The sequence below is a fragment of the Drosophila biarmipes genome, chromosome 3L, assembly GCF_025231255.1.
Source record: "Drosophila biarmipes strain raj3 chromosome 3L, RU_DBia_V1.1, whole genome shotgun sequence".
Taxonomy (NCBI): Eukaryota; Metazoa; Arthropoda; class Insecta; order Diptera; family Drosophilidae; genus Drosophila; species Drosophila biarmipes.
This window is the reverse complement of record NC_066613.1, coordinates 26476093-26501941: the sequence shown is the minus strand read 5'-3', so window position 1 is coordinate 26501941 and position 25849 is coordinate 26476093. Positions and strand designations below refer to the sequence as shown.

The window sequence follows — 25849 nt, the reverse complement described above, 5'->3', positions numbered from 1 at the left end:
CATGTCGACTGTCCAAGTTTCAATCATTTCGTTTGGCTTGGCTTTTTGCGCCTGCTCTAATTGATATGCAATCAAACCCATAGCCAAGTCTCTGTTCCCCATTTGCTTCAATTGCAAAGCCATTGACTGCCAGGCGGAGATGCGATGACATTGCTGCTCCGGCTGCCCTCGCCCCGGCAATCCCTGCTTGTGATGCCGATGGGGATGCTGATTCTGGAGCACCATGCCCTGGCAGAGGCGTGTCCTTTCGGGCTCCTGCACTCGGTGCCAGGTTTTATTTTGCACTCGCCCTGCACTGGCAGGACTAGGTCTCTGTTTATCTATCTCCGTTTTTACACTGTCTGCGAACGCTGCCTGCATACGAAATGTTGTTTACTTTCCGCTAAAATTACATTAAGGATGTTTTGCAGGATGTCAATAGATTGTTATGAACAGCCACTCCGCCATCTCTGGGTTCCCTCACTCTCACCCAACTAACTGCCAGTTCATATGTGTCTCCCGCTCCGATTGTCAACAGAATTCGTTGAAAAACAGCAGGGCCGGTGGCAAATTGAATCGAAATAATTGAATTTCTATGAAATCAAATGAAATCGAATGCAAAACAAGTCAAAAGTTGTAGCAGATGCATACAATTACGGCATTTTGGCTCTTCCGCCTGGCATCCTATTTTTTGGCTAACGCAGATATCTCGTTAGACTGCACTCAAAAAAATATTGCTTGCTTAACTCTAGTTTATAGAATATGTCTTTCTATGGTTGTTGTTATTGGGATAGGCTCCTAAAAATATTGTACGCTTCTAAATGTGCAAATCCTTTTTATATTATAATACATTGAAAATATCACTTCAGTGAAGTTTGACTTAACTTCTATGGCTATTCACTGGAAAGGTCCCCCCATTTAGACATTATTTTTCCTATTCCAAGGGGCATATTAATTCAATATTCAAATAGCCAAGCTGCTGGCGAGAGCAGGTGTGTGGGTCCGGGTACAGGTGGCACTTACCTGGCGACTGGGATTGCTGCGGCTGTTGCACGAGGCGCCATTCATGCGGCGAGAAGCGCGACACAAAGAACAGCACGATGCTCACGCCGATGTAGCTGAAGATGACGCTCACCTGTTGGCGGGTGAAAGGAGAAAGAAAGGAAAATAGAAAGTTGCTTCGGCTGGGGAGGGGAGTCGGGGTGGCAGGGAGGTGAGTGGGTAAACATGAGACGCTCGTGACACGGAACATGGAGGGCTGGCACCTGTGCAAGCAGCCACTGCGAAATTACCGGCTGCTGCTGCTTTTTTCATTAAATTTTCTTAACTAATTGAAGCGGAAGCGGCCGGGGCTTCCTAGAAAATAACGAAACATTAACCTAATGGACCGATGGCGCGGGGAGCACGGGCTCGAAGGAGCCAGACAATGGTAGCCAAGGACATCGACAGGAGCAGCAGCTCTGCTGGCGGCTGTCTGGCAACACTTGCTACTCTCGGTGTTGCAGCGCCTACACAGAGGGAAATTTTGTGTGATACATAGGGATATTTCGCTTTCGTCAAAAGTCCCATTATATTATATTTAATATTCTAAAAGACGGTAATCGGAGTGTTATTCAAAATAAATGAAATACAGGGTGGGCGTGAAAAACATAAAGATATACTTTTAGTACAAGGTACTTCCTTCAGTTGAAAGTACCTAAAGAGGTTGTTTTTTTTGGCTCAGGAATCTATAATTTTGGCCATTCTATGTTAGGTATTCCGTGTTTCTCCCAGTGTAGGCCCTCCCAGTGCTTGTGTGTGTGTCGGAGCTGTCGGCACCTGAATGGCTGCCATGGAAAGCGCCTTTGTGCGGAAGGAAAGGTGTGTCCTTGTCGTTTGTCGCCGCCGCTTTCATATGCCTGAATGGCTTCGCCACACACTCGCACACCCACACTCCCCAAGAAGGATGGTGCCGCCTTTGTTGTGCCTTTCAGATAGCGAGTGCGTGTGTGTGGGTGTGCAGCTAAAATGCTTCATTTAATTTATGATAAATTTTTTGTAAAAGACTTTTTTATTAGCTTGTTAACTCTGCGCCTCGGCTTTTTCGCCTTTCCCCTTGGCCCCTACAGTTTAGCCCAGAGATACGGCTATATATATAAACCCAACCCCTGGAAACTAATTTGCATTTGTAATTTTTTTCAGCTCATGTCAAATTACGCATTAGCTTTCACTTTGGCGCGCTTTCTCCCGCTTTTATTAGCATCTAATTTGGCGTTTGTCGCGCCGTCAACACTCTTTGACTTTCGAGATTCTGATTTGGGCTGTGCCCCTTTTTTATGAATTTTTTATTGTGCGTAAATTTAACAGCCTCTGTAGTCATAATTTTGCGCATTTACAGCGCATTAGTAGCGCGGGTGGGGCGTCCTTATTAAGGATATCCTTGCAATTTATTTAATTATCTGCCATGTTAACTCGCCCAGCAATCTGTAGCAGTTGAGAAGGGGGCGCCCTGGTGCAACATAAACATCAACTAAACGCTCATACAAATTTGATGGCTTGCCATTATTTAAACAAGCCTCGGGCGCCAAACTTCGGACCAGCGACTAGCGTTAAATTTAAAACTTGACGGCCACGTAATTTCGGGGAAAACTCCGTGCTGCCGTGCCGCGCTGCGCTGTGCACTGCTGTTTATGCGAGTAATGTTGAAAAAGGCAAACAGTGGCAGCAGCACAAAAAACTTTGTCGTTTACTCTATTAAACTTTGGGAGCTTACGTGGTGCCAAGTTGAAGCCGAAACCAGAAGAAATAAATATACAAGTCCAAACTTTGCCGCAAACTTTTGCCCGACCAGCAGCAGCCTTTGAAAAAAATCCACAGAAAATAGGGGCGCAAAATTGGTAAGCGTAAAAATTACCAGGCAATGGCGGCGGCGGCGAAACAGAAACAGAAATGAAGAAATTGTTTAAAAACTTTACTCATTTGTATGCAGCGCAATTTTTGCAACATTTTGACTCGTTACCAAAGTGAAAATAAACACATTGCGTTGTGAATTTAGTCGAACGAGAGTCCCAGACGGTTTTTATGCCAGAGTCTGGGATACATAATTAGAAATTGCCAGCTGGCAGTATCAATAGTCGCAGCTAAGCCCCTGATTAAAATGTTTACGGCTTTGAGGACACAGGTCCTGGACAATCTCTTAGCCGGGAAAATCCCCGGCATATCCCGGCATCTCGAGTTGCATCGCCTCGCTGAGCGCCAATGAAGCAAAGTGCACGCAGCCAGAGGGAAAGGAAGGGGGAAATGGGACTGGGAAACTCGGGAAACTCGGGAAACTGCCTACATATACGCACCCAAATTTCCTGCGATAAAGGATTCATGAAGCTGAACACGCCGGGCGTCTGCTTCACTGGCTTCTTAATCATGATGGAGATGCCCAGCGACATGAACGGCTTGCTGAAGTCGATGACACGTTCGCGCTCGGCGGTAATCGTCATGGCGGCAATCGCAATATCCGCTTCCTGCAAGCCAAGGAGTTCGAGGGGTTAAGGATGGGGCGTACACCGGAGGGCGGGAAGGAACTCACCTTGCGCACCAGCTCCCCCACCATGCCGTCCCAGCCGCCGTGGGCACTGGACTTCTCCGAGCCGTAATGGCCATCCTTGACCAGGCGCAGCTCATCTGCAGGTGGCACACAGGGGAAAAAGGGTAGTACTTAGTAATATTTAAATATATTGTAAAATGTTTATGAAAATATTATTAACCCCCTGAAATACTAATTTAACCCTGAGACTAACGATATATATACCCATTTTTTTTACTAAATTGTTACACATAAGCCTAGCATTTTATTTCAGTGCTCGGAAACGGGCCTTACACGCCCGATTAAGCAGGACATCGCCCGTTCCCAGGCCCTTCCCCGTCACTTACAGTTAATGCCCAGCTCCTTGGCCAGCAGATCGGCCAGGTCCTTGCAGTAGCCCTCGTAGCGCTCGTTGCCGTGCAGCTTCTCCCCGAAGGCCGCCTGCTTCTCCATGATGTAGGGCTCCTCCCGGACAGTGGTCACTATGTAGGTGCGGTTCTTCTCGAACTCCACGTGCGGACGCAGTCGGACGTACTTGGCGTTTAGGGGCTGCAGGCCGGCATCGTCATTCCACTCGGCCACCTTGACCTGGGTTGTCAGAAAGAAGCAGTCCCGAAAGATTATAAATTACCTAGGTGGGCACAGGCCATAAATAATGCAGAAATCGACACCTTGCTCCCCACGAGGGACCCAATCGAATCGATATTTGCATAACTTTGAATTATTTTCTATTTCTGGCTGGTCAGTTTAGTTCGGCTTTTGGCTTAGGCACTGTTTATTGGGGAAAGTTGCTCTAATTAAATTTTGAATTTCAGTTTTAACCTCTATCCTCTGTAGGATAGTCCCGTATAAATATTTAAAATATTGACTGTTGTTCAGGTATTTAAATTCGTTTCCAGACGCCTAATATATTGTAAAAATAACAGAAAGGTTAAACAGAAGGTAAAACCGTTTAAAAGTCTGGCTTAAAGTCGTTCTCTTTATCCAATTTTGAAGTGAAAACTGGTGCACAGAAGTTGAGCTCTGCAAACAGCGACAGGGCTCTAGCTTTACGCCGCGCGGACCATTAGACACGAAACACTAAACAACACCGAACAACACTAGACAACAAAACACATACCATGGCGCTGTTTACTGTCATCTCGACGACGTGCAGCGTGTAATTGACGCGTCTGCCGTCATCGTTGAATTTGATGTCCCCGGTTAGGCCCTCGATTTCCACCTGCGGAGGCAAAGATACCAACAGATAGATATATTCACGGCACAGGATACAGGATACGGAGCGCAGAGTGAGCCGTAAAACAGGAACTCCGAGTGTGGAGTGTGTGCTTAATTGCTTTGTCAGTTTGCCGGCTGGCATGGCAGGTGTATCGATGCCGATGATGTCGGTACATTGTGTCCACATCATCTCATCGTCGCGAACACGACTGCCCCTAAACTCACCTTTCTCAAATAACGCGATATTTTATCGCCGTGCTCCCAGGCGTTCACCCAGCCCTTGGCCGTGTTGCAGTCCAGTGCTCGCGAGGCCATGCCACCGGATCCGCCGGAATCGCTGCCGGCGAATCCGCCGCCCGCCCCGCCATTGCCAAAACCACCACCCCCTCCGCTGGCACTGTAGTTGTAGCCATCGCCGGACGTCGAGGCCGCCGCCTGGGCCACCATCAGCGTCTGGCTCCGACGCTGCACATTGTTCCGGAACTGGTCGGGCTTCTTGCGCAGGATTTTGTTGAACGCCTCCACCAGGACAAAAACGGCGTCGTACATGAGGGCTGCCTGGGCCTGAAATTTGGAAACAAGGGTTAGGATTAAAATACTTCAAATAAAACCAATATGAGTAATCTTTAAGTTCTAATCATTAACAAAGTTCTATCTTATTGTGTGACCTACGAATTCAAAATGTGTCCTCGTAGGTAGGAACTATGGGCTTTCAGTATGGGAGCCCAAAACTGCATTTCCAACTTTCATAAGTTTAATATTTGGATTCCGATTCTTATGTGGCATACCTCAATGCGTTTGTGGTTCAATTCTCTATTACTTAACATTAAAAGTATTCCTTTACACGATGGTCAAGATTTTAGCCCATCTTCATGTTCGATTTTTCCCTAATGCCAACGGCTTTCAAATTGATCACCCAAAACTGCTCTTCTAGATTCCATAACTTGAGTAATTTTATCCCGATTTAGATGTGGGATCCCTCTATGAGTTTGTGGTTGAATTCTCTAATAATCTGCATTCAAATTTCTTTATTTCACGATGGTCGAAATTTTAACCCATTTTCATGTTCGATTTTTCCTTATTTCCAATGGTTGTCAGTATGGGAACCCAAAACTGCTCTTTTAGATTCCATAACTTGAGTAATTTTATCCCGATTTAGATGTGGGATCCCTCTATGAGTTTGTGGTTGAATTCTCTAATAATCTGCATTCAAATTTCTTTATTTCACGATGGTCAAAATTTCAACCCATTTTCATGTTCGGTTTTTAAGTATTTCAATGGTTTCCAGTATGGGAACCACAAATGGGAATTCTAAACTTCATAACTTCAGTAATTTTATCCCGATTTAGACGTAGGATATCTCTATGAGTTTGAATTTGAATTCTCTAATAATCTACATTCGAATTTACCTTTTAAAAGAGGGTCAAAATTTTGACCCATTTTAATGTTTGAGGTTCTTGTATTCCAATTGCTTTTAGAATAGGAGCCCTAAACTGCACTTCCAGATTTATAGCCTGAATAATTGAAATCCTATCTAAACGTGGAATACCTCTTTGAGCTTATGGTAGAGTTCTCTTACACTTAACAATAAAATTATTATTGTTTAAGTTTGAATAAAGTTAAAAGGTGAATTTTCCTTAAAGTACTTTTTTTTTTAATTTTTGTCTTTTTTATGAATATAATTAACTGTACCTCACCTTTAAATAGTTTTGGGATATGCACAGATTAGAAGATCTTCAACACCCTTTTAAAGGTCTACCAAAACCCCTCAAAAGCATTGATTTGGTAAAAACCCTAGCGTATGGGGGATGTTAGTCAATAAAGCCCCCGTGGATTCGGCGCTGGGGCGAGGTGGTTTTATGTGCCGGCGTTTAATGAGTGCATTACACGCTGTTATTCACAATTCTGCCAGCCATTGCCCTCTGGGCCAGAGCCATCTTCCGCCTTATTTACCCCACCAGGTGAGCGGGGGGTTAGGCTAAGCTAGCCCGGGGCCCGGCGGGAGTTGATCCACGAAACGTGTCGCACATTAACCCACACAAAAGAGCGGGCAAAACTTTGATTTAATATTTAACTGCTGGCTGGGCGAGTCCTTAAACTGGCCTACTGCCAGTTGGGCAAACAGAGTGCCGCACAAAGACTTTAATGTGAATTTCCCCCAGAACACACACGCAAGTCAAATAAACAAACAAATGCTGCCAAAGAGAGCAGCGGCCCAGAAGCCGGACCGGAACGGACCCAAAGCGAAGGACAGCGGCCCAGACCGGACCGGACTGAAGCGAACCGAGCCGAACTGGACCGGAGAGAACTGTCCTCCAGCTGAATTCATCTAACGTTTAAGCGCCACAAAGTGAAATCTTTGTCAACAAGGATAATGCCAAGGAAATACAAATATAAACAGCCAGCAAGCGCAAACTAAACCAACTTGCTGCTGTCGCAAGGCTGTCTCTCGTACACTCAGAGAATTATGTTTGGGAATAGAAAAACGAAAAAAGAGAAGATAAGATATTAAAAGTTACTTACAATCCTTCAGAACATTATTCATTCTTTTTTTTTAACCTTGGTCTTAAACTCAGATTTTGTAGATGCATTTTTGAGCTACTACAAGACACTTAGTAACCCCCTAAACGCACTTTCCGCTGAGTGTATCTGGCTCGGTCCCGGTAGCATTGACAAGGACAACGGAGCAGCAGCGACAAGGACACATGTGCCTTTGACTGCAAGTTGTGCGACAGATAGCTATCTGTCTCCTGCCCGCTCGCTAAAAGTGAAATCTGGAATCTGTCGCCGGAATGCGAATACTAGAATACTGAAATACTAGAGCGCATGAGAGGACGAGTATTTGACGACACGCAACACAAACAGAGGCACAAACACGAGGGCAAACAGAGCGCTGAGCAGCGACAAAGCGCCGCAAACTATGCTACAGTTTCTACGGCACAGTGTCCTCCATCCGTCCGCCGGCCAAACATTAAATCCCCGCAAATATTTAACTGCCAAACTAGTGAGCTGGCCTCGTTTGGCCATATAGTGGGGGCCACTCACCGAAATCGATTCACGGCCAGCGCCCACGCTCATCTGGGGGTCCAGACGCTTCCAGCTGTCGTAGAACTCCCGCACCAGCCGCCGGTTCGTGTCCACTATGCGAAAGCCCGTGATGTTAATGGCACCAAATTCGATTATCTCGCTCTCCCAGCGATCGTCCATGACCTGCAATACGACACAATGGAATCGAAATTGGGTTCGTTGGGGTACAGTGGTACAATATACTTAAGTTATAAGATGGGCTTAATCAACGTTAAAGATTTTTAAAGTAAGTTTTTTAAAGGGGGCTGTTTTTCTAATTTTTAAGATTGAAAACACTTCATTTAATATATAAAATACATTTTTTCTTTTAATGTTAACAAGTTTTAAAGACAGTATTATATTCAAAACTTCTCTGCGAGGCCAATAATAATATTAAAATAAAAAAATATTCAAAAATGATTAGTAAACATTTAAGGTAAACTATTACATTGAAATAAACCTCACTCCACTGTGCCTTGGCTTAATCGTTATTTTATTTGGGTTTTCGGCTACGTTTCTCGCTTCGGACTGCTTGGGTTTTTGGGTTTTTGGGGTTCGGATTTCGGTTTCGGTTTTTGGTTCTGTGGGGCAGCAACACTTACCAAACCACTCAGCAAATAGTGGTAGGTGCGTCGGCCCAAGCGCAAATCGCGGACATGCTGGATTAGTATTTGCTTGGCCATTTCCGTGGGGCAGTCCAGGACGATGTGCTTGTTCTCGAACCGGCCGATCTGCTCCAGCGTGTGCAGGAACTCGATGGCCATGCTGACATTGGAGATGCGCTTGACCAGCTCCACTTGGAAGGACTCGTTGCCGGGCCGCAGGCCCTGGTATATTTGCTGCAGGCGCAGCAGACCTGCGGGGTATCAAGTGTGATCCTGTTAATTAACTGAGTTTCGTGCAAATTTACACCCGTTCCGAACCACTCCGGCCCATCCGCACATATGGCCAGATCCACAGATTCCCGGACACAGATACGTGCATAGATGCATTAGCACAGGGGCACACAAATTACAGCCATCAACAGTTTTGCGAGTCGTTAGCCACTGCCAAGGAGGCCCCGTGCCCCAGGGCCCCCAGTCCCCAGTCCCTTATCGACAAGACGAGCATTTGCAGCTCACAGGAAGCCCCGGGGCCCTGGGAAGGGGTCAGACAAGGGGTTGCGCCCAGCCAGCCGACGAGAAATCAAGTTCTCAGCATTATTCTCGCCGAAAGCTGCTTAAGCACTGAGCTCGTCTGAAGTGGGCTAAATGAAATTCGGCAGTAAGCGCCTTATTTTATTGAAAACGCTGCTAATCAGCTGATGCTATCAAACGAGTTTATCCAGATCAAAAAAATGTTGAATGTCCATTGCCGTTTGGCAAACATACAAAAGTCTTTACTTTAATTTAACTTGATTTTTACAGTTAAACTTTGTGAAAACTGCAAATGGCCAATAAAGAGCATTTGAAAGCGCTTAAAGCTTGGTCAACACGCAAAGAGGAAATATGTTCAACTACTTTGTCATTGCAAAAGCTTGTCAATTACTTGATACTATAAGCTGATATTATGACGCGTACAAATTGTTAAAATATATGAACTCAGAAAATCAACAAAAATAAGACTCAAGTCTTTTCAACCTTTAAAGAAATGCAACTAACAAGCCCATTGATATGAAATCATAAGTAATCTCCTTAAAATATGTATACAAATCAAATAATAAGAATTGGATTTATTTATTCATGCTTATGCCAATTAAAACAGATTTTTTGCAATTTTCATTGATTCTATTTTGGATACTTTCAGTCTTAAATTCTGGCTTCTTTCTGTTCAGACTTAAGTCCTTTCAAATCTGCCTACACAACGCTTCAGTTTTCTTTGTCGCCTGCGCCTTGACATTTGCTTTGTCTAAAAATAGGCCACACACGCCCCTTTGCACACCCACGCCCCGCACAAACAAAAGCCAAAGGAGCAAAATCAGTTTCAATTTGAAATTTACCGAAAACGGATACAGGGATGCGTACATGCCACTGCGTATCCAGCAGATACCCCTGGATGGGCAGGAGAATTTAGGCCAACTGCGGCATGTTGGCAATGCCATGGGCCCGGGGCAAGGCCAAGTTTTGGACCACTTGGCAGGCGGGCAGGCGGGCGGGCTCGGGCCGTCGTTATCCTTTCGGCATTATCCTCGGCCCACTGCTAGCCATGAATCCTCTTCGCCGGCGCAATTTGCATTTGTGCTTATTGAGTTATGGCTGCAACTAACTGCTTTCATTCGCACTTAAACCGAGCAGCTCCTCTCCATCCCCTGCTCGTCCTCCCGCAGGACTTGCCTCAAACTTTACGAGTCAAAACTCAACGATTCAATGCGCCTGGGACACTGGAATACGTACAAACGATAGCCTGGGAGACGGACGGACTAACGGACAGATGATTTGTATTACAGCTACGCAGCAAACAAAGAAAGGCGAGAGGAAAAAATGTGAAGGAGCTGTGTGGAAAGCCAAGGAAAAGCCAGCAACGATGCCCAGGAGACGGAGAAGGAGATGGAAAAATCTCGACTGGCTCTTCTCGGTGGATGTCGCATGAGACATGGCGGTGCAACTCCAATGCGCCTTCAATTTATGTTTGCGGATAAAATGGGATTTGCTTTTTGCTGCTTCTGGCTTCTGCTGGATTTTGATTTAGCCATTGTTGTTGGCATTACTACTGCTGGCAGGGCCTGCCACGCCCACTGCTACGCACGGGCGGAGCGTACTCAATACATTTCCAATTTGTTGTTGCTCTGATTTGCACTATGTGCGGGCAGTACATATATTCTGAAGCCTTTAGGGTAGCAAGGGGTAGTAGGGACAATCAGAATACGCCAGAAAGAGTATTATTATACCAGTTAGAGTAAAATTAGAGGTCCCTCGGAAGGTAGGTAACCGGTAGAAGGAAGCGTAGAATATACTCTCTATCAGGCACTATCACTATCCCAGTCGATGTAATATCCGTCCGTTCGCCTCTCCGTTCTTTTGTCCGTTCGTCTGTCCGTTCGTCTGTCCGTTCGTCTGTCCGTTCGTCTGTGTGTTCTTCTGTCTGTTTTGAAATCAAAAAAAGTTTACCTTAAGTTATTTAAATTCTTTTTCTCTCAGGCTATCACAAAAATGTTTCAAAATATTAAAATTCTCTAGATCGTTTTATGGCTATACAGATTTTGTAAATAATATGCTACCTTAGGCGTGTTCTAATCAACCATTTGAAGTGCTAGAAATCGACACCCTTTGTGAATGGCGAGTATCCTGTCGGGGTATCAAATTGGCCTGAATAATGCAGATACGCCCGTCCTGTAGCCCCTGTCAATGTGTGTGTGCGTGTCCGTGTGGATGAGTGAGCGGCCACTTTTTTGTGCGCTCCGCTCGTTGTGCAATAAATTCTGGGCCCTGCCTTTTATACAATTTCATTTGCCGGCGCTTCCGCCCCCTGAAACTCATCCATCCACCCACTCTATTTCGCTTCCATTCGCTTGGCTTGTGCTTGGATTTGATTTTTGTGCTTTTTTCGATTTGAGATTCGCCGCTCGGATTTGGGGGTGTGCGTGTGTGCGTGCGTGTTAGTATCTATGTGTGTGAAACGGAAAATCGAAAGTGTAATTGAAGAGCATGCTGTTGCGGCCGAGGATTTTGTTTTATTTCATTTTTGATATCAAAACATTTTTGTGGCTCACCCCGCCGCATATAATTCGAGTTGCCCGATTTCCGCATCCCGATCACCCCTCGCCCGCCGACTTTCTGCCTCGATATTGGCATGCCCACATCCCAGTTAGGATCCCAAACCGAATCCGAATTCAAGTCCCCATCCGCTGGCGTATCTGTGTGTGGGTTTTGAGCATTTCCGTTGATTTTTATTGTTTTATTTCGAGCTGTGGCCGGTGCTCTTTCATTTTCGTTTATGTAACGAATTTAATTCACAATTATATTTATTTTTTCCCTCGCTCCTTCTTTGTTTTCGTGCTGCCGGGTCAAATTCAATTTGTTTCGAGTAGCGAAAGCGAATTGAAATTGAATTTGAAAAGTGCCAGGAGACGGAGATGGCCGACGATGGTCTCGCAGGCACTCAATTTTGGCCACTATCTCTCCAGTGGCTATGCAAATCTGTCAGCCACAGAGCCACGCCCAAAGTAAACAAGACAATTTGTTATGTTAAACAAAAGTTAGTTTTGCGGAAATGAAGTTTTCCTGCCTTCGCAAGCGACACCAGCTCCTGCTCAGCATAAGCAGATGCAAAGATACATACAGATAGATGGATGGAGAGAAAGATACGAATGCGGATATGGACATCAGATATCAGATATCACACACGGCTAGCACGGAAGACGTTTGCCAGCATATTTTGAGAAGAAAACGGAACTCACAAACAGATGTAATTACTAGGGAGAAAGTTGGGGGCCCTTTACATTTCCCAATTGACTGCAAATCCAAAAAATCCATAATTTATGCATTAACTGCCCGTAATTAGGATACAGCCACGCCCCAATTTAGCAGCTTGTTATGGTTTTTTACTGGTCCGCCTGTTGTGCTATCAAAAACTTTGCCTGTTTAATTACTTACAAACTGCGGCGACGGCCTCGTTCGGTTACTCGGAAAACTGGGAAAATTATGCTGACAAGCTCAAAGGCTTTGCGCATATGTTTTCAATGGCCTCGAGGGGGGGAAATGGTGGCTGGCAGCATTAAAAGTATCAAATAACACGAAAGTGAAAGCGCAGTAAACCCCATAATGGTTAAATTAATGGCAGTCAGCCGGAACCGGAGGCCGCAGCGTCTCCTTTTCTGGCCAAGGACTCTCGTCCTTGTCGCTGTCGCTGTCTTAACGCAATTTGCGCTGCCATTTGACGCAGTTTATGCAAATTCTTTCTGTGATTTAAATTATGTAACACTCTCTATGGCGGCAACAATCAGCGCTCGCTTATTATTCATGATGCCCACTCCGAGGCAGATTCGTTTCAGATTTTTATATCCACACAAAGCACTCATATCGAACGCCGAACTGCCAGGGAGATACATATTTGATGGCCTCGATTTGGTTGGGTTCGGGTATTATCCTGCATGGGGCAAAAGACAATCAAGTCTTTCATCTATAAACAGAACCATTTGCATAATTCTGCAGTTAGGGTTCAAGGGGTCGCATTGATTAGCCGCATGCCATGGGTCTCGGCTTTAATACCTAGGCGGCATTGTCTTTAATAAACAATTCTGGTCAGTTGAGCGAACTGCTGACGTATTCATTGCAGCATGAGCAAGCAGATTTTCACACGTCCTTAAAAGAGCTCACGCATCTGTATTTGCCCCCGCCTTTCCGCATCTGTATCTGTATCCGTGCCCTCTGCCTTTGTATCTGTATCTGTGACTGCTGCGTGGAATGTTTTTCTTTCTTTTTTTCTCGCCCCGGCCACCATAATAAATTTCGTTTCACGGCAAGTCAATGTGCTGTTAACACGGCAATGGGCAGGACCACGCCTACTCGGCGCTTTTTCTTATTCACTGCCAGATTCCTGCCTCATTTTCGGCAGCTGTGAGGACACACATGGTCTATATACATATGTATATATACCTACGTGTAAGTAAGACATTTTCTTTCATTGCAGACTGTTGATTGTATGCTTTTTCATACCGAAATATCGATGGCAACGGGGCAGCCTCTTGCGGGGGTCATGGAAAATCGGGTTGTTGCGTTTATAAAAAGACCAACGAATAAGACCTTACCCCCACTCTCAGATATAAAATGAATGATTTGCTGGGCCAAAAAAAAAAGTACGAAATTATCGAAGATATTTTTTGGTATCTCAAGGATGCTTCAATCTGGCTGGAAAGCGGCCAGACGAGCATCGCCACCTGTCACTTTGGCCCGTACATGTCATTTGTTCTAGTGTCTCGTACGTGCAAATACTTTGCAATTCATTGGCACCGCCTCAGTCTGTGGGAAATTTGCTTATACGGCTCATTTGACGTGGCTGGCGTCGGTGACTGGAAGCGGGACAGCTGCTCGGAGCAGTTAGCATGTCAAGCGGATGGCCCGCCAAGTTGCCAACTTGGCCCATATGGAATGAAGTTATTTCAGCTCGGTTGCGAGATGCTTTTGCGATCGATTCAATCGGGTTCTGTTTTCTTTTGGGGATACACGTTAACAGCTTTACTCATTTTAATTTTAAAGTGGTTATGTTTATTTCTATTGGATAAAAACCGTTCCAGTTGTATGATGTTCGCGAATGCCATAAAAATCAATCGTGTTTTGAAATAACTTTTGAAAGTTATTCTAAGTGTCTAAACGTATGCAGTGAAAACATGATTTTTACTTCTGACCTTGAAATAAATTGTTGCATACTTTAAGACAGTGATTAGGGATTTTAATGCCACGGCTAACTAAGCAATTTTTAAAATAAATGTGCAATACTACATAAACTGCTAAAACTGTTGAATAATCCGAGGTATAACAAAACAATCCCCCAAATAAAATATAATATTTCCTCGGAATTATCTTTAATGGAATTTGGTAAACACTTCAATTAAAGACTTAAAGGCTAAGCTTCCGAGGAATCTATACTATGTGGCCTAAGCCTGAGCTTTGAATCTCGTGCGCGGATTGTTCTTTGATGACCTGTGGGTGGCCCGCCCTCTTTTCTTGTCTGGAAAACCAAACTGCTGGCGGCACAAGTGTTTTTTAGTGAACAATCTCACACACTCGCGCACATAGACTGCGTAAACACATATAATGTAGCATAGCCGGCGGCTGGCACGTATTGGAATTTTTCCGGCGACCCGACGAGCGCCGGGCAAATACAATAATTTCACAGCTAAAGGAAAATGTGTGTAAGCCAATTTCTCGGCCAAGTCGTATATACAAGCGAGAATAAACTTATAAGCCGCTGGCCCACTTCGCATGAATTAGATTTCGGCGAGGGCAGGGGGAAAAATACCCATAACGAAATATTGTTTGTGTTTGCATCGATGGTTGTTTCTGTTGTGATTGTTCTACACGCCACTCGAAAAGCCGTATCTGAAGCCGGCCATTGGCCATAAATAGTTCTTTTTTTGGCCCCATTTTGGGAAGTATTTTTCGGGGGTCGGGGCTGGCAAGGCGCATAATGTTTTTCCTATTTCTTTGTAATAAACTCGTTGGCGCGTTGAATAAACAAAGGAGGAAGCCACTGCCCGAGCCGAAAACAAAAGGACCTTAAGAGGCGTAGGCGCTACGTGCCAGAAGATGCCTTGTAAACATGGCCATAAACCATAAAGCAAGTAGCCGAAAAGGAAATTCCCGAAAAATGAAAAACGGCCCAGCAATTTTGTCTACCCATATCTATTAATTGGCCATATCTCTCTGGGCCCACTGGCCTTAAAGTCATATGCAGGCAATCAGAATTTATTAAGCTGCTAACAAGAGGCCACAAAATTGATGGAGTGCCACTAAGCATTTGGCACACGGCCTAGAACAACCGATGAGATACACAGATGCAGGCTAGAAGCGAAAGCGGAATGAAGAGGGATTAATAAGCACAGACAGCCGGAGGACGGAGGATGGGGGTCATGAACTGGCTGGAATTGATTGAGTGCTGTTAGCCACCGCAAAGATTTTCACGTGGCATTCATTAATAATAATAATGCAGCAGCCAGACACTAGCATCCTTCCACAGTCCATCCGTCCGTTTGTCCCCCGAAGGCCACATAAACCAATTGTCCGACTGCCAATGGCGCAAAACGTCAGCGAGGACAAAAAAGGGGGGACTCAATGCAGACGGCTGTGTCATTAAACTTTATTTATGCACTGGGTAATGGAAAATGCTTGCAGAAACTTATAACAAAGCAAATTTACGCCGGAGCAAAAACGGGGAGAGCGCACTGCCACACTGACTAACCATTTCACTTGCAGAAAACTGCAGGATAATTTTCTTGATTTTATAATTGCGCTTTTTGTTTCCCACTTAAGAAAGCTGCCAAACAATTATGGACACTAAGACAGAAGTTTAAGAAAAGTTTTTCCTTAAAATAGGAAAATATTTGAGTAAGGCAAGACAAGGAAAAATGTCTCTAAGCGAATTAAATTGGGAGATAGCTATCCAGCAACAATTTCTTAAATATTATAATAATTCTTTTGTTTATCTTCAACTTCCCTTGAGCATAAAATGGGAAATTAAATTGCTTTAAAATATTTGAAAATTACCCAACCATTTGTTGTGAAGCATATGCTTCTCGCAACATCATATTATTTTGACGTTCCCAACTATTTCCCCCAGTGTCCTATATTGAGACCCATTCCGACTTTATAGTTTGCATAGATGAGGTTGCGAGAAGCGAAAGCGGAAAACGCTTATTGACTCGGTCTGCTCCTTTCGAATCCGCTTCCTCATCCTGCAGATATTAGTATGCATGCTGGTCGTACTCACCATCGTGGGAATCGTAGAGATAAATTATTTTGCGCCAGCCATAAAATTGTATTGTATCAATGATGGCCTGATGATAATCCGGGCGCATGCTGAGGGCGAAGTCGAGGAAGCCAGACGATGGCGTAAGCACCTAAAACGCGAAAATTATGGAAAATAGCCGCCGATCCAGGACCAAGGAGCGGGTGAGCGGGTGAGCGGGTGAGCGGGCGAGCGGGAGGAAGAGAGCAAGGACATGGCGAGTTAGTAAACATGAATCATTATTGAGTGCTCATTGTTGTTGGGCCCTGTTTTGGGGCTCGTTTCGGGCATTTGCCTGGTTGATTTATAGGCCGGCTCGGCCTAAACGAGGCCAAAAGTGTGTTATAAATTTTTAAAGCGCACGCACACGACACAACTGCTGCGGCAGGACATCATTAGAAACAAGTGGCCAGGTTGCCCTGGGCCCCGGCCCACTAGTATTTATAATGATTTGTACCTGGGCGGCTCATAAATATTTGCCACTGGTCGCCCAGCTGGGTTTCGGAGTGCTTTTCGGGCGGGCCCTGGGCTTTTCAAGGTTACCGAAATTTATATTGCGAGCCAGCAGTGCGTATGATTAATATTTCATATTTAAATAGGCTAACGACCTTGGCAACTCGGCCGCTTTAATATTTATTAATGTCTTAATGGGCTCACCTTCTCGGGGAACCAGGGCGTCACGAAGGGCATCTGGAAGGTGTTCGAGTAGGAGTGCAGGGTGTCGAAGGAGTCGGGCGAGACGGCGCCCAGCATCGAATATACGCCCCTGGAGAACTGGTTGCAGACTGCAGAAGAGGAGGGAGAAAACCACATACAGAGTAATGATTTATGGAGGATGTTTTTGATTGGTGTTGAGACTAACTTATAGTAAAATGATCTCAATCAATTAAATTAATCTCAATCAATTAAAATTAATAGCATAACATTAATTTACCAATTGTCGTAATATATTTGAGCTTAATTTATAGATTAAATTTTAAATTATGAGTTTTTTAGGGATTTAACTTAAAAAAAAATGCCAATAAATGTAGGTAAACCAATTTTTATTAAAACAGCATTGAGCGAAATACAGAATATTCAAATAATAACGAAAAACAGAAGTGTAATGGAAGACACACTAAAAATGCGCATAATTGATAGATTTGTGCGTAACGAGATATCTTTCTACACTATTTGCAGGAGGGACCGACTGCGACTCATGAATTCAATCAAAATTCAATAGCTCAGATAATTATCGCCTAACGAGAGTGCAGCTGCACTGATTTATGGCATTTTCCACCCAAGATACTCACTCAGTCGTGACAATTTGAAGGCATCCGCCGTGTTGATCACATCCACGTAGGCCTGCAGCTCGAATCTGCGGGACGAGACGTTGAGGTTGTGATTGAGCATCGCGTACTTGAAGGCCGACTGCACCTCGTCGGTTCCCTGCTCGAAGATGGCACCTGTTCCCGAACGGAAAAAACCAGGTAAAACAGGTGAAACAGGCGGCATGCAAAGATGTGTAGGAGTGCTGTTAGTGCTCGACTCGGGGAAAAGTTTCGTTTCGCTTTTTTGGGGAAGCTGCTCCATCGAAATTGTCAATTAAGTTCAAAGCAAAGGCACTTTAAACTTTGTAATTGCTTTTTCGCTTGAATTTTATTTGTGTTCTTGTTCTTGTAATTTTTTCCTCTCCTCTTTTTTTGGATTTTTGGGCAAACTTTGTTGCTGCCGTTCTGGCCTTTATTGTTGTTGTGGTGGGCAATTTGAGCCAATTTTTAAGTGGCGTTTGCAGCAAGCTAATAAGCGTGGCGTTTCAGTTTTGAAAGTGGCCAACGAAAAATTGGGGAATACAACGATGTAGAATGAAACTGACTCTGGGGAAACTTCAATCAGTAGAAGATTACAAAAGAGAAGTCAGCACGAAGCTTAAAACAATATTGACTTAAGAATGTTTATGTTGCTTACGAAGATATGTGGTTTAAAATATTATAGAGTTATTCACAACTCCTAGGTTGTTCAAGGTCTAAGTAGCAACGAAGAATCTTTAGTATGTTTTTTTGTTAGATTTGATTTTTATAACTAAGTTTAGAAAGTCACAAAGCTAGTCAAAAACCTATTCCAAAAAATTAGTTGTAGGGAATTTTTATTAAAGATACATTTAAGATACATCTGTGCTTAAAGATACATACATACTTAAAAATGTTTTTTAAATAATATTATTCTAACAAAGTTGTAGCTTAAGTAGGTTAAGCAAACTTTTAAAGCTATGATGTTTTCTTAGACCCTTTATATATGAACAACCTTTTCTTAAATCAATATTTCTAGTCTTTCAGCTTGGGCTTCCGGGTGTTTAGGGAACGGGGAGTTTCGGGGCGTTCCTGGCATTTTCCAGCCAGCTGAGGCATGTGCAGTTGAGCGGTTATAAAATACAAGTAAGTGCCAGGACAAAACCAGGACACGGATAGCAGGCGGAAGGAGTGAGACTGCCAGCAGCAGCAGGAGTGGGAGGGCTGCAGCTCGAGTCGCTGTCAGATGCATTGGGCTTACGGTTACGGTTACTCACCTAATGGGATTTTCTCGGTTAATGATGGCTGTGCGCTGACTCCCCAGCCGCCGCCCCTGCTCCATGTTAGCCATAATAAAATGCTTGGCCAAAGGCAGCTCAACTTTAAGCCAAAGCGCATTTTGCAGCCCGTTGATACTGCGGCTGATGCTGCCTTCGCTGCCTTGTTGTTACTGCTGTATCCTTGCTATTCCTGCGGAACAGGACTGCTCCTCCGCTTGTTGTTACTTTTGCTGCTAATTCCGCTTTTCCGCTTATTTTCCACAGTTGCAGTTGTAGTTGTTGCTTGTCGTCGCCGGCATTGCCAGCATTTTGCCGCACTTAGCGCAGCATTTGCATAATTTGTGCTGCCTGCATTTATTTTCGGGTCAGCGATTGGATAAAAAGGTGCCAGGGGGAGGAGGCATTAGAGTATGTTAAATATATCAAAAGATTTTGGGGAGATTTCGTGTCGGGTTGGTTATCAGGCAAAATGCGTCCGTGTAAGTCGCTTAAATTTTCGGCTTTGTGTGCTTAATTAAACGTTTCCTGCTTATTGGGGCAAATTAGTCTGTATTTTTTAGGGCCACCCTTTGAGCCACCCCGAGCTGTTCACTTTGGCACGCGTTGGCCTGCACGTGTATCTGGCACCTGCGAAGCAGCACTGGGAAAAATCTTCAAAATAAATGAATTCTAAAGTCTAAATATAATATAAAGATATATAAAAGTCATTCGAATACGAGTTTTTTCGCACCTATGGATACTTTTACCAAACCAATTATGGAGCTATAAATTGAGTAAGTATCATATAACAAGTGTTATATTTTTAAAAATATTCAAACAAGTAGACATCCCTTTTTTTCAAAAAAATGCTTGTACTACAAGCTGCTTTTGAAAAAATTCCTTAACATTTGAAGAGAGCTTTAATACTTCCTCAATCACTTTTAAAAAATCTAAGATACTAATCTTGAAGTCAGTAAACATACTGAAGTTAAAATGCATCAACCATGATTTGTAATCGATGTTTAAACCTAATAACATTAATGACTCATAAAAATTAACTTGTAAGATATTAGAAGAGCTTTTCCTTAAAATAGCCCGAACCCTATAAAGCCATAGAAAATAAATAACACAGAAAGGACTATGCTCTACTATGCTCAGATACTCATAATAATATTTCTTTTATATCTAGGCTATTAAGTTAATTGTGTGGTGTAAAATACAGTTGATAAACATCGAAATTTCCAATCGACACATGGTAATTAATTTTCCCATAGACAGCTTCGGAATCGCTGACAGCTTGAAGTAGAATTTTCTTCCTCTGTAGCAACAGGTAAGCTGGCAAACTGGCAACTGCCACCTGGCACAATGGCAGCCGACTTGGCAACTGTCGCGTTCCATTCACTTTCCGCTGAGGCTCGCATTTGTGCGAGTGTGGTGGTGTGCGGGAGTGCGGGTGCGAGTGTGTGTGCCCAGTGAACTGTATGCAAATATGTACACCTGGTCTATATGCAGGTGTGCGGCGAGGGTGTGTGTGCGTGAGTATCTGTGCGACTGCTCTTGCCTCCGCTGTTGTGTTTGTGCGTTGCCAGTGTGTCACTGTGCCAGCAGCTTGTGCAGTTATTGTTGCCCCAGCACGGCCCGTCCCCGCCCAGCGGCCCACCTGCCCCTGCCACGCCCCCTTCCGCCCCTGGCGCATATCCCCCAGTCGTTATCCTTTCGGTTCGCTGACTGTTTTTGTGCTGATTTTGCGCTTATTTTAAATGTCTTTTATGCATGTTGTTTTTTGTGCGCTCCCCTCGCTGCTTTATTTTTGTTTACGTTTTTGTTTTATGTCTTTTATTGTTAATTATTTAAAATTGCAGAGCTCAGGCTGAGTGACTGAATGACTGCCCGCTTGGCCGAGTGACTCTGGCTGTCGGTCTGTGGGTCCTGTCCCCTGGAAAATGTCTGTGTTCCACCTCCCTTTGGCCTTTTTACCATGTTATTCCGAACCCCCCAACGCTCGCTTATTGGAATTTTATTTTTGGATCGCCGTTTTGTATATTGGTTGGGGGATATTTTTTCAGCGCTTTACGTTTGCATTCCCCCAACGGCTTTAATAATGGTTTAATTTTTGAAATTGTTTTTAAATCGGCTTATTTGAGGTATGCCGCACACAGCTGGCTCACCGGTATGCGTTTTGTTCTCGTTAACTCTTGAACATTTTTGGCTCCCATGTATTTGTCAAGGATAAATATTCATAACTTGGGCATTGCCTGTCTGATTTTTTCAGGGGAAATCGATTTAAGTTACTTTTTACCATTTGTGTTTACTTTTTATATACAGAACTGATGTGTGCACAGATCTTATCTTCCCGGATACGAATATACAATGCAAAGTAGGGTATATACTGAAGTTCTGATAAGCTCTGTATATTTTCCTTCAAAAGCGAATGCCAAGCTAATTTAAGGAGGCCAGTTACCCTAATTGTCCAGGAAACAGCGGACCTAACTAACTTATCTGTAAAAAACCGCTTAAAACCAAAGGGTTTCTATTAACCCTAGCCAGAGTTCATTCCCCTGTACTCGAAATACTTCATCCTTTGAAGTTTGTTTTGCTGCTTAACCACTCTTTAATCATATCAGTTACAGTAACTAATCCCCCGGGCGGGGTTAAAAGTGGGAATGGGAACGAGAACCCTTTCCCGGCGACTGGGCCCATTCATTCATTAGGCAAACATTGACCGAAGCAATCTACATAAAACCACTTGAGTGAAAAGTTGCAGTCTGTTCGGTATCTATTTTAGCCCGGGCCCAGGGCCCATAAAAACCAGAGTCCAGACCAGGATCCGGGCTACGTCGCCGGGATTATTTAGCGCATTTAGAAAATAGGTTAACAGACGCTTAATATTCATATAGCCCTGGCTGAAAGCTCCATTCCTTATCGCGACGATGGCAAAACTAACGCAAAGTGCGACGAGAGCGGCCTGCGACTCGGCCAGTTTCCATTAAACGAATGATCCCACTTAATTAAATTTAAATTATAAGCCTAAAGTTGAACGTCACGGACGTTTAAGTGGCTCCGAGTGGAGAGACTTGGCTTATATAGTATACTCGTAGAAGGGGAGCGACAACACAGGCGGGCCCAGATAAGTGAAACGAATGAATGGACATTTAGGGCAGGGGAGCAGGCGAAGAGCTGCATCCTCGTCCTGCGGAGGCACTTCCGTTAATTAAATAATTATTTTGTAGCCACTTGCTGATTACTTTCTGGCCGACTCTCGCCTCTATTCATTCGCAACTTAACACGTTGCTGGGCCCGAGATCCTGAAAATACTCTGCCCCGTATCCGGAGCTGACCTTTGCGAGTGCCCAAGTAATTCACAGCTCGCCAGAGATGATAGGCATCGCGCCGCCGTCCGGAGGACCTTCAAAATTTGCCTTTCAAAACGAGCCAGAACCCACAATGTTTTCCTTTTTCCTCCGCCCCTTGTCGACGGGCACGTGCCCGGCGTGGATGGAAAACAAAACGCGATGGCAGGTATTTAGCGAATCCGGCGAGATAAAAATGTAACAGGAAAATTATTAGGCCGCAGATAAAATCCATAATATAGGGCGGCTCATTTGCATTTCAATGAGGTGATTAGTATGCCAATGTCATGCCGAAGCAGCCAGGTAACCCCGCCTCCAAATATCTGAATTTTCAATTTGCCATCACTTCTAATTTACACACACGACACTTGATTGTATCTGCTTTATATCTTCATCGCTGGGTATCTATACGTTTAAATAAATCCTTCGTAATTAGCTATCTGCTTTCTGGCCTAAGCTAATTTAAGAGCTCACTGTCATGAAGCACAAGTCTACCAATAATTGATAATTTATTTTTCTGCCTCTGAATCTAAATCTGTATCTGATTCTCAGAGCTTCCCATGCCAACGCAGGCCGAACTCACAAATAATGAGCCCAAATTTCGCTGTTTATATTAATGCTCGTCAATGCCCCAAAGGTCGGGGAACTCAGAGGGTCACTAAGTCAATGCCTCAGTCAGTCAGGCAGTCAGTCAATGGGGCCTCGACAAATTCGGCAACTTACAAAAAAGAGGGACGAGCATTTGTCGCTGTTCATTTGCGGCTTACAATTCCTCTCCAGTCCTCGAGATTTATTTTCCTTCTTTTTATTTTTTGTCGGCGGCTTGTAAGTTGTTTGGTCACACACAGCACACTTAAATTGCGGCTTTTTCGCTTAGCTTTTTCCTTTTGGGCGAGAAACTTGAGAAATATTTGGGAATTGGCTCTTAAGCGACTTTTACATTTGCATAAGCTGGCACAGAATTTTAAAAATGATTGCCGCTACTTTATTATCACTTAATGCGCGCGACTCCGGTTCGTATTTTCTCGCTTTCCTCTTTTGGCTTTTATCACTCGACTTGAACTCGGTTCTTGGGGGCCCGATCTGCTCAGCGCTTTCCCGATTTTCCGATTTTCCGCTTTCCCTGGACCGCTAGAGAGCCAGCATCCGAAATCGTCCTGTTTGACGCGCGCACGACTGGATACTGAGTTGGATGCTGGGCAGGTGTGGTTGGGTCTCGAGATCCGGCTGGGGCCACAAAGCTACAAAACCCGGCAGCCGCTCTCGGGCACTCGGAAAACCTCGGGAAACTCGCAGGCCGCGCTCAGTGTACTAAAAAGGGCGGCTTTTCCCACCCAGAGAGCGGGCGCACACGCACTCGTCTGCAAAGCGAGAGCAAGTGGAGATTCCCCTGCAGACTCGTGTTCCTGGCAGTGTTACTGACCTAGTAACCGTCTTCCTTTTTTATCCTTTGGATTCACTCTCGCCAAAAACAACTGCGGTACATCTTGTCGTTCTCTGGTCGGTTGCCCTTTTATTGCCCGCTCGTGAGTGCAGCACAAGCTGCAATTGTTGCTGTTGCTGCTGGCAGTTGGTTAGTTGTTAAGCCAGAGCCGAGTGTTAGCCGGGATCCATAACAAGAACTGAGCAGCCGAAATCAATTAAAGCGCTTAAAGTAAGCCCGGCCAATTGCCAACAGATTTATTCACGGAAAACAAACTTACCAACAACCGATTGGGTAGCTTCGAGAGGGGGAACTGAAAGTTTTTGCCAGAAAGATATTCATTGGAAGAAATAAACTTGTGAACACTAGAGCCCTGCTTAAGGACTTTTCTGAAGTTACCTTACTAACCGCAAGCTTCACTTTGTATGTCACTAAAGCTGGAAGTATAGCTCAAAGATTTTATCGTGAGATATAAGAAATTAAAAATAAATGATAGAAAAGATACAGATAGGTATTATAGATTTTAATGTTCTAAAAAACATTTTTAACAAATAGTTCACACTTAAAGTATCACTTACGATCAAAATATAACTAATAGATTATATGATGAAATCTATAAGATAAAATGAATGATAGAACAATAGGAACTTCACACAAGAATGTATTATAATTTCTAGAAAATAGGTCACAGGTCACAGGTTTACCTCTAAAGTTTCGTATATAACTACAAAAAGTAGAATCAACCCTGTTTGCATAGGTTTTGTAAGAAAATACTCCAATTTGACGGGAACATATGGTATGCTACCTCTATTGGAGACTATTTTCCCCTCGATCCATTCCAGACTTGCGTATATATCGGTATAAACGGATGGCTTGCCGATGCCGCAGCCCACAAGGAAACTCACGAGCCCGTAGACAGTGTTCTCGTGTATCAACGGGGATCCCCAGTCCCCACCACAAGGTTGTTGGGACGACAAGGGGTCAGTGTCCTCGGCGCACAAGAGGTCAGTTGCCCTGACATTCAGTCTTTTGGCGCATATTTTGCGATCTATAATTTCCACGTTTATATAGAGCAGGTGCGTAGCGAGCGGTCCCCCCTAAAATGAAACACAGAAATATAATAGAAAATAAATAAAAATACATAAAATAATTAACCAGCTTAAAGGTGTAGCAAGTGAATAAATATTTGTAGTATCTTACAATTCTTCGTTTTACTGGATACTTTACTTACGCGAAACATTCGTCCCCAGCCCGGTACAAAACACTTGAGACCGACTTTTGGCGGTTCGATTGGTAATTTAGCTACAGAAATAAATTTATGATTCCTTGGAAATTCCGTCGCCATCTTCAGTATGGCCACATCCTGTTTGTTAAGCAATGAGAAGTTATCGGGCAAAATCATACTGTCTACAGGAGTTATAAAAGTCCTTTTCGACATGTACTTGAGCCTATTGACAGTGGCTGCCACAACGGTTAGCACTTGGCTGGAATACAAAACCCTTCGATTGCTAGAAAATAAATTAAAGATCAATAAATAGTTACTTCTTTTTAGGGAAAATCCATTCATATACCCACTTTATCAGGCAGTGCGCTGAGGTCAGGACGAACGTTGGCGACACAATAACCCCTGAACAGAAGTGATTGTCCCCGAAGTACCTGTGGACACTCCTCGTTCTTATAGAGACCATCATTGGGGCCAGTCGAAAGGACTGCTCGTCATAATTGGCGTTGGAAAGGCGTTTAACTCGATTGGGGGTGACAGAAGAGACATTCCTTGAAGGAGCTGCAGTGACGAGGATCAGTGAAAAGTGTAGTAAAACCAAATAATTTGGACTGTTCATGACGACAAAGGCAAGGATTAGGTGTTTGAGGAAAATACAGGTTAGCAGGTTTGGTTTCATTTTAACTAAGAGCCATTCTAGAATTCAAAGTTCATTAAAGAGCCCCTAAAGCAACTAAATTGTGATATACCTCGTTGGCCTTCAACCGTTCCTACTGCGAGTACAAAGTTTGCCTTACTTTGCAGTGCTGAATTTAGAGTGCCTCTGGAATTGGCTGCAACAAAATTGGAGGGATTACGTAAGCGGCAGCAGAACAAACCGTTTTACATGGCAATTATGCTGGAACAAGCCTGACCCCTGACCCTCAATACCCGGGCGGCCGGCCGGAGCTGCTGTGTAGAACTAGACCCAATTCAGCAGTCAATTCAAGGCTGGGAGCCCCCTGGTCCTTTCGTCCTCTCGTCCTTTCGTCCTGCAGGAGCAACATGTGTGTGCACGCGCCGCTGCTCATTGGAAATTCAATTT

The 25849-nt window shown here is 44.1% G+C and overlaps 2 protein-coding genes across 3 annotated transcripts in view; both read right to left on the bottom strand.

The window, feature by feature from the left end:
* Positions 1-23278, bottom strand: part of LOC108030669 (glutamate receptor 1) — a 29662-nt gene extending 6384 nt beyond the window's left edge. Inside the window, exons 1-13 of the mRNA XM_017103700.2 lie at positions 22844-23278; positions 18789-19139; positions 17536-17688; positions 16901-17028; positions 16226-16355; positions 8425-8678; positions 7802-7966; positions 4982-5320; positions 4659-4760; positions 3886-4126; positions 3542-3636; positions 3309-3476; positions 1003-1114 (exon numbers count right to left, since the gene is read on the bottom strand). Coding sequence (XP_016959189.1) covers positions 1003-1114; positions 3309-3476; positions 3542-3636; positions 3886-4126; positions 4659-4760; positions 4982-5320; positions 7802-7966; positions 8425-8678; positions 16226-16355; positions 16901-17028; positions 17536-17688; positions 18789-18909 — 2008 coding nt within the window. The 5' untranslated portion in view covers positions 18910-19139; positions 22844-23278. The remainder of the gene's footprint in view (positions 1-1002; positions 1115-3308; positions 3477-3541; positions 3637-3885; positions 4127-4658; positions 4761-4981; positions 5321-7801; positions 7967-8424; positions 8679-16225; positions 16356-16900; positions 17029-17535; positions 17689-18788; positions 19140-22843) is intronic.
* A 913-nt stretch (positions 23279-24191) lies between these two features.
* On the bottom strand, positions 24192-25406 carry LOC108028489 (chymotrypsin-2). 2 transcript variants are annotated; one of them, XM_050886016.1, is made up of 3 exons: positions 25086-25406; positions 24775-25027; positions 24192-24640 (listed from the first exon to the last, which is right to left on the bottom strand). In XM_050886016.1, exons 1-3 carry the CDS (start codon positions 25382-25384, stop codon positions 24236-24238), a joined length of 957 nt encoding a protein of 318 aa, XP_050741973.1. In that variant the 5' UTR covers positions 25385-25406; the 3' UTR covers positions 24192-24235. The 2 variants fall into 2 exon arrangements, with proteins under 2 accessions (XP_050741973.1, XP_016955852.1); XM_017100363.3 differs by having other exon boundaries at positions 24775-25051; positions 25119-25406.
* Positions 25407-25849: the final 443 nt, after the last annotated feature.

Bases quoted from the DNA above. Each gene is read 5' to 3' on its own strand.
- LOC108028489 (XM_050886016.1), bottom strand. From the start codon at position 25,384: ATGAACAGTCCAAATTATTTGGTTTTACTACACTTTTCACTGATCCTC. The intron at 25,028-25,085 runs GTAACTATTTAT...TTTGTATTCCAG, and splicing joins TGGATTTTCCCTAAAAAGAA to CCAAGTGCTAACCGTTGTGG. The intron at 24,641-24,774 runs GTAAGTAAAGTA...GTTTCATTTTAG, and splicing joins GCTGGGGACGAATGTTTCGC to GGGGGACCGCTCGCTACGCA.